Source organism: Cetorhinus maximus, chromosome 5 (genome assembly GCF_964194155.1).
Source record: "Cetorhinus maximus chromosome 5, sCetMax3.hap1.1, whole genome shotgun sequence".
Taxonomy (NCBI): domain Eukaryota; kingdom Metazoa; phylum Chordata; class Chondrichthyes; order Lamniformes; family Cetorhinidae; genus Cetorhinus; species Cetorhinus maximus.
Window position 1 is genome coordinate 31,098,448 of NC_135883.1, and position 13,790 is coordinate 31,112,237.

The following is a 13,790-nucleotide window of genomic DNA, read 5'->3' on the forward strand; positions in this document are numbered from 1 at the left end:
TCCCTTCAACCATAGTTCTCATTTAGAGGGCCAGTGCAGGCATGATGGGCCAAATGGCTTCCTTCTGCACTGTAACAATTCTGTGATTTTGTGATAATTACATGGAATGTACAGTGCAAAAACAAGTCAATTTTTTATTCATTCATGGGATGTGGGTGTCGATGGCTAGGCTCATTTATTGCCCATCCCTAATTGGCCTTGAGAAGGTGGTGAGCAGCCTTCTTGAACTGCTGCAGTCCATGTGGCGTAGGTACACCCACAGTGCTGTTAGGGAGGGAGTTCCAAGATTTTCACCCAGCGACAGTGAAGGAATAAGCCATATATTCCCAAGTCAGGATGTTGAGGGGCTTCCAGAGAATTTCCACATTGTGGTGTTCCCATGTTTCTACTGCTCTTGTCCTCCTAGATGGTAGTGGTCTTGGGTTTGGAAGGTCCTGCCTTAGGAGGCTTTGTGAGTTCCCACAGTGCATCTTGTGGATGATACTCACTGCTGCCAATGTGCATCGGTGGTGGAGGAAGTGAATGTTTGTGAATGGGGTGCCAATCAAGTGGGCTGCTTTGTCCTGGATGGTGTCAAGCTTCTTGAGTGTTATTGGAGCTGCAGTCATTCAGGCAAATGGAGGGTATTCCATCACACTCCTGCCTTGTGCTTTGTAGATGGTGGACAGGCTTTGGAGAGTCAGGAGGTGAGCTACTCGTTGTAGGATTACTAGCCTCTGATCTGCTCTTGTAGCCACAGTATTTATATGGCTAGCCTAGTTCAGTTTCTAGTCAATGGTAACCCCCAGAGTATTGATAGTGGAGGGCTCAGTGATGGTAATGCCATTGAATGCCAAGGGTTGGCAGTTAGATTCTCTCTTGTTGGGGATGGTCATTGCCTGGTACTTGTGTGGTGCAAATGTTACTTGCCACTTGTCAGCCCAAGCCTGGATATTGTTCAGGTCTTGTTGCATTTGGACATAGACTACTTCGGTGTCTGAGGAGTCGCGAATGGTGCTGACCGTTGTGGAATCATCAGCAAGCATCCCCACTTCTGACCTTATGATGGAAGGAAGGTCATTGATGAAGCAGCTGAAGATGGTTGGGCCGAGGACACTACACTGAGGAACTCCTGCTGTGATGCCCTGGAACTGAGATGATTGACCTCCAACGACCACAACCATCTTCCTTTGTGCTAGGTATGACTCCAACCAGTGGTGAGTTTGCCCCCTGATTCCCATTGACACCAGTTTTGGCCCAACTCATCCATGCCAGTGTGTATGCTCCACGTGAGCACTTCACCCTACTTCAACTAAACCTGTCCTATTAACAGATCCTTCTCCTTTCCCCCTCATGTATTTATCTAGCTTCCATTTTAATGCATTCATGCTATTCCTTTCAACTGCTTTAGGTAGGAAGTTTGACATTCTAACCACTCCCTGTGTAAAGAAGTTTCCCCTATTTTTTATTGGATTTATTAATTGCTGTCCTATATTTATGACCACCTTAGTTTTGGACTCCCCCACAAGTGGAAATATTTTTTCTATGTCTACACGATTGATCCGATTGTAATCTTAAATACGTCTGTAAGGTCACACCTCAACCTTCACTTTTCTAAAGGTCCCACCCCCAAATAACATTTGTACACTTGCTCAGAGGGTCTCTTCAAAGTATGACCATATTTTTAGGTGCTGTAGGGAACCAAGTAATTTTTCTGGTGCTTTATCGAAATTTTTTTAACATAAAAAATATCAGTGTTCACTAAGATCTACATTGTACTTTTTTTCTTTGAATGCATTTTGAACCACATAAGTATAATTCACATTGAAAGTTGCATAATTTCCCCGAGTGCAGTTTCTTAATAATGCTGTGCCTACAGTAACCTTAGAGGATTGTTGAAGATTCCACAGTGTGAAGCAAGGTGAAGAAAACATTAAAATAAAACTGCAGATGCTGGAAATTGGAAACAAAGGCAAAACATTTTGGAAGCACTCAGCTGGAGGGTGAATTTCTGTGGTAATTCTCCTAATTGACTGTCATAACTTTATTGATGCAATTTTTCTGGGAGCTCCATAGCTCACCTTACGAAAATACAATGGACAAATTCTGCTTAATATTAACTAAATGGAAGGACAAGTATTCTCTTATCTGAAAAGACATTTAAGCTCAAAAATTGAATACAAAGTAGGCTCTGCATATTTTTCCACTTTATTCAGGCTTTTACAGCACTTATTGGTACAAAATATTCCAAGAAAATGTCATTATTTACATAAAATACAATTGTTAACATGCACATCAATTCCACTGCGCTGAAACTTGGATAAGCGCATAAAAATTCAAAAATTCCAAATACTATTAACTAAATATCCTAATAATACCATATTTATACCACACATCCTTTTGAAATTAGAATCATTCTGCTAAATCAGCTTAGTGTGTGCTTGTGAAGAAGATTATTTGGATTGAAGGTATTCTTAGCACTGGTGAAATAGGTAATTGGTTACAATGTTTCAGTATAAGGCCAAGTAGGCACGATGTATACTTGCAGACATGGATACAGAAAATAAATGCAATGAAAGCTGATTCGGAAATAAGAGAAAGAGTTGGCCAAGGGAGAAGTAAAACATTTTTAACAAAAAGCAGTAAAAAAGAGGTAAACTAATAAGGGGCAAAAAGGACCAGGACAGGGAAATATAAAAAAAAAAGCAGCAGATAAGACAGACAAACAAATGAGTGGGAGAAGCAAAGACCAAAAGAAAATGTTTTATTTATGTGTACCATGCACTAAAGTAACATGATGAGAAAAACATAAAGCAAGATGTTGCAATAGGGTGTAATTGGCTCTGAGCTAAAGTAAAAGTGGTAGTGGAAGGACAAAGACCAGGAAAAAAAAGCAGAGTACTGAAAATCAGAAAAAATTTGGGGGGCAATACATAGTGCTCAACAGAAAACAGTGGTAGGTGAATATAAAAGAAAATAATAGGAGAGATAAAAGATTCTATCTTTTTTCTGTTAATCTTTTTGACTTTATTTTGCTTAGTAACTTGTTAGGTAAGTAACAAATGAATGCCCACTCTTTTCACTGTATCTCTGCATACTGCTAAGATTGGAAACAAACCACTATTCCCTCAGTTTGGAGTAAATACACATGCTTGCTGTAAGTGCTGCCAGCTTCCAACTCATTGACTGACACAATGGAGGAACTAGAATTCTGAACAAATTGGTACTGTGAAGCTGTATCAAGATAGTCCCAAAAGTGCCTTTAGCAAAAAGGGAAACCACTGCTGGAACAGTGACATATGTGGTATAAATAAGTGATGATAAACTTCTAATAAGTGAGTTTTTCTGCTGAAACAAATGGATCAATTTAATACTAAAGTAATTATTCACTGGGAATTAACAGAACGGACTGTATATACTATGAAGTGCCTTGCATCATGTATTAATACAATTCAAACATTCACTATGTAAAAAAATAAAAATATACATTTTTATAATGTAGAAATTATAGTTCTCTCTATTAAATATGATGGCCATATTGAAAATAAATACAACTACTGTATTATTGTGAAATCTAGTATTTGATATTTTGCTTTAAAAATAGATTTTTCATTTTATTTAATATATGAACCATTAATGATGCATGTTTGAAACGTAATAAAAGCATAAACCAATTAAAGTTTAGTCAATCTTCTAAACCCATTGTCCATATTGCAATCGACTTCTTTTCAGATGTGGTAATGCATGATATCAGGGTGGACAAAGCACTTCAAATCTTTTTTTCAAAACTCTCAGTCTAAGAGGTTTTCAATACATTACAATCCAGGCTATACAAATATATTAAGCATTTCAGAAAAGATTGCAAAACATAGAGAAAAATAATTACATATTTTGCAATCATGTTTTGTTCCATTGTTGTAAGTTCTACACTTCACTACAAGCTAGTGCAGTGATTTTACATGTGCAAGAAATACGTCCCTTATTGCTATGTATAACTACGGTGTAGCTGAAAGGAAAGAGTGCCATATTCTTTTAGACAATTAAAATAGTTCAAAATTCTGCAATATTATACAAAACAATGTATGGCATGGACACTGTCTATCATATGTACAAGCAAGAATGTAGAACAGCAATCAGTTACCAATCAAAATGCATATCTGCTTTGCTCCATGTATATTTACCCCCACGTTTAAAAAACATTTTCTCGTCAAACCCACTAAATTTAATAGCATTCTCAACGCCTACATCCAAGATAGATCTGGATGGATCTTTTCTGCCTTTGGTGCAATCAAGGAAGCGCATCTGAAAAATATTAAGGGAACAGAGAGGGAAGATAAAAATAGGGAATTATAAAATTCTTACTTAAACTATATAGTACATATCATTTGTGAGATCTGATGTTGCTTCACCTCTGAGTCGAATCAACTGTTTATTCCAATCCTGTTGATGATTTGAACTTTCAACTTTGATAAGAATGTAAAATAGGTGAAATTGGATCAGCAAAGAACAATCAGACAGGTCATATAACAGGCAGCATTTCTGACAGTGCCTGTTTTACCTTGCTACTGAAGTAAGTTTCAGTGAATATGCATACCAGTGTTTTTATTTTTCCAACAAGTACAAACTGTAACTTTTTACTTTTCAGAATCTACTTTAAAGCAAAGTCAGATTTTAAGATACTCCAATTTGATATTGTACGTGTGTGCCCACATTATTTTCCTGATCCTCAGTGAATTCATTGTATTCTGAGAATTTGGACAAATTTCAGATTTAATCCTATGTTTGGGGAGTTTGCAGTAAACTCAAGTCAAACTCAGTCAAGCTCTGAACAAGGAGACTCTTGTACATTCCTACAATATTCACTCTTTTATTTTTAATATCTTGAAACTGGTACACATGAGAAACAATTGAGGTTCATTGTGATGTCACAAGCACAGGATCATAACAGTGTTATTTCATTTCAGTGTGACAACAAAAATGTATCCAAAGATGCTTGGAACTACACCTATTGCATATATAGGTCTTTCCTATAAATAAATATCAGTTTAACAGTTTCTATCATCGATTTCAATTTTTAAACATATGACTTTAGAAGACACCTTACAAGTTTCTCTGCAGTTTTGACCTTCAGATTATCTCTGCCATGTCAAAAGGTTTGGTATGTTTCCAATGAAAACAGAATTTGAAATATTTGTGAATATTCATTCGTATTTGATTTGTCATGTGTATAATGATGGATATAGTTTTGGAAGCTATTCACCTGTCATTCTCCCTTCAATAATGTCCTCTCATTTCATTTACCCACATTTCTCAGATGTAGAAAACATAAATTAAGCATACTGCAGCAGATGACTGAATAGTTAACTCCATTAAAAACAGATGGTAGCATAGCACTGTTGTATGTGGAATTGACAATTGTCCTCATGCTCCCTCTGAGTGCAATTCTATAAAATATAATTACATAGAATCATACGTCATAGAAAGAGGTAATTTGGTTCACAATGTCTGTGCTGGTCCTTGGAAAGAGCTATCCCGTTAGTTCCATCTCTCTGCTCTTTCCACATAGCCTTCAAATTTGAAGTATATATCCAATTCCCTTCTGAAGGTTACTTTGAATTTGCTTCCAGTACCTCTTTACATGAATTGTTCTCATAGAGTATAGCTGGTGTGAATGTCTTTATGTTGTATTAAAGTATCCGATTATAGTGACAATTTTTAAAATATAGAAATGATTGTACAGCTGCATATTTTATATGTACTTTTATTATACAGGCAGTAACAATGAGAACTTGACAGGACAGTATTTTATTCCATCAGGTGTAATAACAGTACTCACATATTCATCAAGGATGAGGTAGGAATCTCGCATCTGTGGAGAGAGCACAAACATGAGGTAGCACCACAACTATATTATTTGTTCAACAGAAATGCCAAACTTTTAAAATAAATTCCAGAGGAATGTGTACAAAATTCAAAACAACACTAATGAAAACAACACATAGACATAAAACTGAAGCAGTACTACAGGAAAATGTCCAAGTATAATACTAGCAGTAGGGTATATCCTCAATGTGGACAGGCTGATACCTGCAAAGACCAACAGGAGTCAACAACAGAAAAAGTGACAAGGACTTAAAGCAATTCTTAGATTTAGCATAGGTATGCCTATAGCAACAGCACTTATTGTAAGCTAGGTATATGGATGTACTATGGAAATGTCCCAATTTTGAGATGAATCTTTTTCACTCTAGGCAGGATTCATTGAAGGGGATTGCCTTTGTTCCTTTTTGACCTTGAGATGAGTTTTCAATCACACACCTATCTAAAGGGGATGCAGAAGAAACTTATTTACCCAAAGAGTGGTGAGAATGTGGAACTTGCCACCACAGAGAGTGACAAGACATGGTTGAAGTAATTATTATAGATGCATTTTAGAGGAAGCTAGACAAGCACATGAGGGAGAAGGGAACATAGGTTACGATGATAAATTTAGATGAAGAATGATGGGAGGAGGCTCACGGGGAGCATAAACGCTGGCATGTTCTGGCTGGGCCAAATAGTCTGTTACTGTGCTTTATAGCTTATGTCACTAGGACAATCAATTTTTACCTTTGTAACAGTCTGCTGAAACCCTCATCCATGCCTTTGTTATGTCCAGACTTGTCTATTTCAATGTACTCCTGGCTAGCCTCCCCCATTCTATCCTTGTTAAACTTGAGGTCATCGAAAACTCTGTCGCTCATGTTCTAACTTGTACCAAATATAGTTCCCCTATCATGTCTGTGCTCGCTGACCTCCTGGTTAAACGACACCTTGATTTTAAAATTCTTACCCTTGTTTTCCAATCCCTTCATGGCTTGGTCCCTTCCTATCCCTATAATCTTCTCTAGCCCTACAAAGCTCTGAGATATATGCTCACCTCTAATTCCAGTTTCTTGAGCATGCCTGATTTTAATCAATCTACCATTGGTGGCTGTGCCTTCAGCTACTGGGGCACTAAGCTCTGGAATATTCTCCCTAAACATCTCTGCCTCTCTACTTTTTTTCCTCCTTTAAGACACTCCTTAAAATCTACTTCTTTGATTATGCTTTTGGTCACCTGCTCAAATATCTCCCTGTGTGGCTCTGTGTCATATTTTGTTTTATTTTGCCTCTGTGAAGCATCATGGATAACATTTTTTTTTCATTTGAAATCACAGAAGTATGCAATCATCCATTCAGACTTAGAGGTGTATTTTTATTGACATTATTATGATGGACTTGGTCCCAGATGTGACCACAGCTGTCACATATAGCATCAGATCCATTGCTCGTTGCCAGTGGTGAAGAACAAAGCTAAATCTGTGACAGCAGATATACTGAAATGAATCAGTTTTCACAGAAGATGGAAGCTGATGGCTGGTGATCATAAATATAAAGGAAGGCCCAAGAAGCTTCTCTCATCTAATGTCGCTACTCAAGTGATACTCCAAGTTCTGTTTCTATTCCTACGCGTCTTACCTTCTCGTTAGACTCAGACACAAGGCACTTGATCTCTTTATGCCTCTCCAAAAATCTCTGAAAGTCTTTGCTGCTGATAACAAAAGTTTCTGCATGTCTCAGAGCTTCTTCTCCAGCATTCTCCCCTTCAATCAACAAGCACTGGAATACCTGCATTGAGTAAAATAAATTCAATATTCAATATACAAAACTCATTATCACAAACATACCTACTCATGTGATGCACCCATTATGTGTTCTCCAGTTACCTGAGAGATTATACACTGTATTTTATCTGTAATTGCTATGCCAGCTGTTCGTGTGGCCTATCTAAGTAAAACTACCTGATTATTGCCAGTTAGTGCTAAGTTATGAGCAGTGCTCTTCTGTGCATTTGAACCCAATGGGATTAAAGCTGCAAAAAAAATTCCATAACACTTTCCGCCCAACAGCCACAGAGAAAGGAGAAATTTGTTCGATCATTTTCAGCAGGATTTGATTGCAGGTCACAGACACATAAGGAGAACCAGGTGAGCTATCAGTTACAAAGTTATCACCACTGTCCAACATTATTATTCAGGGAACACTGACGCTAGGAAATACTTTTCATTCAGGCTGCCCACCCACCTGATGTTTCCATGATCACCACAGCTGACTGTAGAACTTTCTGATGTAGCCCACCCCCTGCCATTTCAATTCAAAATCTATGGGCAGGATTTTTAATTCGGTGGGCGCCTGCAATCGGTGGGCCTGGGAAAGGCTGAGGAACGGACCCTGAGTGCAATTGGCCCCCGACCACGATTAATTAGCCAGCCAGCGTGAAAGGTGTGCTGAAAGGCTCAGCGCTGCTGGGGTGGGGGCGGGAGGAGAGTGAATGCAGAAGTCAATGCGGGCGGGGGGGAGCGCTCATAGAAAGCTTCCTGAAGGCAGAGAGCTACCTCAGGGAGCTGAAGAATTTAAATGCCAAAGATAAAGATTGTTAAAACTGGGAAAAAGATGCCCACGCGTCAGAATCAGTCACCGGAACATATACCAGATGAAAATTCTGTGCAAACATTTTTATTTTTCTAAATTGATATCGGAACCCTCATCCCGACCTTGGATGAGGTTTCCTCAAAACAGCAAAGGCCACCTGGCTGATTCGCCCACCCGCCAACCGTACCTTTGGACGGGCAGTGAAAAATCATGGTTGATTAATGCATTAATGGCCTTAATAGGCCTCTTAACTGTTGGTGGGCGCATTGCCGACTCACATGCGCGCCCGCCGACCAAAATATTGCCTGAGTGTGCGACGACGTCGAGACGCTCACCCAATGTCATCACACGCTATTTCACGCTTGAGCGTGTCGGGCGTGTGCCCGCATGCTGAGCAAAAAGTTCTGCCCAAATACGGATAGATTTACATCTAAAGACAATATGATATTCCAAATGAAACTTTGCTCCCCCTGCCCCTTTGGTGGGCTCCTCTATTTGAAGAACATATACATCTTCTCACTATTAGGCCAGAATTTTATGGCCCTGTCATGGCGGGAATGGGGCCGTAAAATGCGGCGAGCCATTCTAAACTCCATTGACTTCAGCGGGATTGTAAAATCCCACTGGCATAAAATTCCGCCCCTAGAAGGGGAAAATGCCAAAATTGGGCCTTTGTAATGATCATCACTAAACAAGCAGAGCACAACTCAAATTGAGCCATTGAGACTCAAAGCATTAGGCTCTCATACAGCTATCAAAATTCACACCCACAACAAAGGCAAATCCAGTGAATCCAGAAATAAAAAGCACTCCACCATTCTCTAAAGTTAAACTAAACATATTCCCCACATTAACGGCATATTAATTTGGTTTGAAAATTCCTTCTAGGCTTTAGCTGACTCATGAAGGATGCTTAAGGCCAGATGCAAACAAAACCGATAGTCAAGAAGACTCATTTTTAATGGGTCTTCCCAACTGCCACGTTTCTTCCTGGGACCAATAAATACACTGTTCTGATGGCAACAGTGAGATCTTCAGCTGGTGTAGCTTCCACTGGATCTTTCAGGTTCAGCAAGGTGAATTTCCATGGAGGCTGAGGAATATTCTCAGGCATGCACTCAAACCAGTTTTTCCATAATGAACAGAAGCAGAGACAGTCCCTGTTAGCTCAGGATTTTGGGGCCACCCAAAATAGCAATTCTTCCCACCATAGTTACACTAGAATTCTGCCCCAGCCCTCCATGTTCTCACACTTAATAGCTTGTAACTTAAATCAAGAAATGTGAATTAATTGAATTACCTTCCACCTTACTGGATTCACCATCCTGATTTGTTCATTCATATCCTCTTCAAGATTGAATCTGTTGATAACAGAGTTGATTTTAAAAGCCACTTTGTAATCTTTGCACCATTTTCTGACCTTGAGGAGGTTCTCAATGTGATTTTTGTTCCCTTGTCCACGGCCTATCAGACGATTGGTGTCCTCTTCAAAACTGTCACATGAAACAGCCAAAATGTCCAGATCCTCACCTGTAACATCAATGTTTGATTATTAAGCATTGAGCTACAGCAACATAGTTTGAAAAGCTGAATAATAAGTTGACAACTCTACTTCATACATTAAAGCTTAGAGGAAAACTGCCTGGCATCATATTACAAAAAGGCAGCTCTGGGCTGTACAAATTCTGCTCTGGAACCAAGCTGGTCGAAAATGTCACTTCTCTCAGACAAGATGACTCATCTATTCTTGAGACACCTCTCCACCTACCCTAGTAAAACCTGAACCCACTTAGTGGGGATTCACTGAGATAGATTGTCCAATGTCTGTGGTACAATACATCTGACCAAACGAATGACATCAGAGCATTTGGTCTGACATTAACTTTTTTTTAACAGGGGTAATGTGTAAATGTACTATAGTGAAACTAGAAATTCATTCTTATATCTACCTTAGTTTACAAGATTTCCAAGTGTTGAACAAAAAGGTTCAGAAATTCTGCCCTTAGATATGTTGGCACTCGCTTAACAAACATTCCACCCAATCAGGTTTATCTAATGTTGAAGCTGGCACCTTGCTGAGTTTTGGTTCTACAGGTGTTCAGCTGCCCTTGTTGACTCATCTTAGAAACTAGACATAGAGTGTTGAGACCAGTTTCTTGCTCTGTGTAGCTTAATTCCACACCAAGCTTTATAATTATGAAATGTGTCAATAGGCAAGTACTTCATCCTTACATACAGGCAGTCCTCGGACTTACGACACAATTGGTTCCTAAAAACCATGTCTTAAGCTGCAACATCGTAACTCAGAACCGATTTCCCCATAAGAACCGTGTTATAAATGGGGGATTGTTCCTGAACCGAGGCGCGATACCCTACTTTCAACATAAAAAAAACAGTATTTTGTACTCAATGAATTATAGACGAATAATATAGCAACATTAATGTATTTATGTTGTAAATGGCAATCAAATTGACCTTAAAAACACATAATAAGCTAAAAAAAATACATATAGAAATATAGTACAGTACTGTACTAATGGCGTCAGAACAGCAACTGAATGTCTTGAGTCAGGGAGATGGGCGGCACGCCGATGTGCACGTATGAACGTTTGAACATGTTCGCTGGCGTGGCGTCCAAAAGTCAAAACCGGCGTGGGAAAATCAAAAGAGGGCGTCAATTTATAAACGTCGTAAGTGCCAACACGTCGAACACCCAACATCGTAAAGTCAAGGGCTGCCTGCATATTTGCTTAACGCTAACTCCTTTCAGCAGTACTTAGTTAGAATGCAAACCGTAATCTGAATGGAATGTATGTAGAGATGTACCCCCTTTCCCAGACCTGAATATAAGCAGACAACAAATTACCGTAGTTTTTGAACCACTTCTCGGTGATCCGACTCCCATTACTCACAACGCTGACACTGGGCAGTTTCAGCTCCTGTTTACAATACTGTACCAGTTTGCCTAGAAACTCCCCACGATTGTGCAGAAAAGGTTCTCCTCCCGAAAAGTTAATTTTTTCCATGCCTGGGTAAGACAAAAAAAAAGTTTTGAATCAAATCTTTGAGATGTCAACACTTAAGGTAACACTATCGATATAATCCTGTTAACCTTTGCTCACAGCACAGTTAGAAAAAGAGAATCCAGACTCCAGAACATTAATAAATTAGATAAAGTACACGGACAACAAAGTTATTTCAGCCAATCTGCCTTTGGAAATGTGGTAAGGTTTATTAACATTGTTAACCGGTGTACCCAACCACCACCAGGTGCTTTACAGGAACACTCCTAAATTTATGAGTCATTTTTGTTAGCCTCCCAGTTCAGTACGAAACAAATAATGGAAATCTATAGTTACAGTTCATCAATGTGCGGGAACATCAATTAGTCCACTTCCATGTTAAATACCCCAGTGTTACATGCTTGAGAATAAACCTGGCTGATAGGGGTGATGGATGGTGAGTTTATGCTCTCCCTGACCAGAGTGCTGAGACAAGTATTGTAATTCATTTCCTGAACCAAGGCTGATACTCGGTGGTCTGTTTGGAGCACGAAATATTTTGAACCTGTCTTTCTCCCACTGCACTCAATTTCTATTTCTCATAGACCTAATACCATTGCCCAACAATGTGATCAATTGCTTTCTGCAGCCCACTGTTTACTCTGGCCAAACAAGCCCCGCCCACTGTCCAATCTCCTTCCCACTGTACATCATACACATCAGTCTTGTGTGATGGCATTTTGTATTTTTGCCCATTGCTGTATCTGCTACACCCTTCCATGTCAGTGCGCGAGTTAAAAGGTCCAACAAAAACATTCATTTTAAAGTAAACAACTCTCACTTATATTCGATAATGTTTAGATAATATATACTAGACCCCATTAGCGATCATAACTTTGCACTGTAAAGATATAATAAGTTTCACGGGCTACTTATTCCTTATATTAGGACAGCATTAATTCTCTCTTCATTAATTTTGCACGTGCAATAGTATGTACATTATTATTTTGAACGAAGAGAAATTCCGCTGCTGCTGCTGCTGCTTACCGGCTGCCTTTAGTAGTTCCAGCCCCCTTTTGGCTTCTTCCAGGGGCAACACGAAAGATGTCTTGGCGGTGTGGAAACAGAAGCCGCACTTGTAGTTGCATTGGCGGGTGAAATGGTAATTGACACTGGTGGGAGTTGTGGTCCGCTCCCTGTTCTTCTCCTCGCTCCTCTTCACTCTTTCCCGCCTCCTCTCACTGATCCCGAATTTACCCAAGGCTATGAGCTTTATCAACCCCCGTGATATTTCGCTCACCCAGTCGATGCAAGCTTGCAACAGAAATTTGATGCAAATAACCACCACGTACATGTTTTTGCCTTCCAAGTGGTGCTGATTTCTTAATGTATTTCTCGCGAGTGATTCTCTCGGACTGCTGAAGTTTGGGTCTGGCTAGGTGTATATCTACACTCTGACGTATGACTGGCATCCACATACTGTGTTTCAGGCAAAGTTTCATTTAAAAGGAACAGAAACCGAAAGTGAAAGTAGCAATAGGCTACATCAGCTGCCCTAACACCCTCACCTCATGCAGCTAGGAAGTGTGTCCCTTTCCTGGTTGCAGTTTCTTTATTGCCACAATGTGTAGAGAACAATGATTTCCCTGACATGGGAGAGAGAGTTGAAGGCACTGGCTGGAATTTTGAGGATGTGGCAGAATTTCTGCCACCAGGACCAAAATCAAGGGACAACCCCGCATTGGCGGGCAACGGGTCCTGGGGCCACATTTTGCTGGTGGCAGCTCTCTTAAGGATGGCAGCCTGGCCCCAATAGATGCTGGCCCGATCAGACAGCTGGCAGCACCACTGCTAGTGGTGGTCATTGCTGGGGCTGCACCTGAAGGATGAGGATACTTTGGGCAGAATTTTCTGTTTGACGTGTGGGGGGGGGGGGCTTGGGGGGCTCCACAGGTCAATGCGTAAAATGACGCCATCACGATATTTCGCTGGGCGGGCGCGCGATGAAGTTTGACACGCGTCAACCATTAATTAACGGGCTAGTTAAGGCCCTTAATTCCTTAATTGACAGCGATTTTCAGGTGACCGTGCGATCTTTGGCTCGGTGCATGGGTGCAACGGACAGGTGGGTAAGAGACTTTTTAACAAGCCTCATCCACGGGCAGGATAAGAGGGCTCAGTGGGGTTGTGAACCTGGTCTGTGAAGTATTTATTGGAGCAAGTTTTTTAAACTTGCCTGTGTGATCTGCAGCAGTTCAGAACAAATTCCAGCAGCTTTCTGTGTACTTTGAACCTTCAGCTCAGCACTCTGCAGGCAATAATCTTTATCGGGCCTGCAGCTTTCCGGAGGCCTCC

General features: G+C 40.1%; 1 protein-coding gene across 1 annotated transcript; it reads right to left on the reverse strand.

The window, feature by feature from the left end:
* Positions 1-2,168: 2,168 nt before the first annotated feature.
* rsad2 (radical S-adenosyl methionine domain containing 2) lies at positions 2,169-12,897 on the reverse strand. Its single transcript, XM_078541665.1, has 6 exons — positions 12,483-12,897; positions 11,300-11,461; positions 9,734-9,963; positions 7,480-7,629; positions 5,816-5,848; positions 2,169-4,281 (listed from the first exon to the last, which is right to left on the reverse strand). The coding sequence occupies exons 1-6, from the start codon at positions 12,787-12,789 to the stop codon at positions 4,117-4,119; spliced, it is 1,047 nt and encodes a 348-aa protein (XP_078397791.1). The 5' UTR covers positions 12,790-12,897; the 3' UTR covers positions 2,169-4,116.
* Positions 12,898-13,790: the final 893 nt, after the last annotated feature.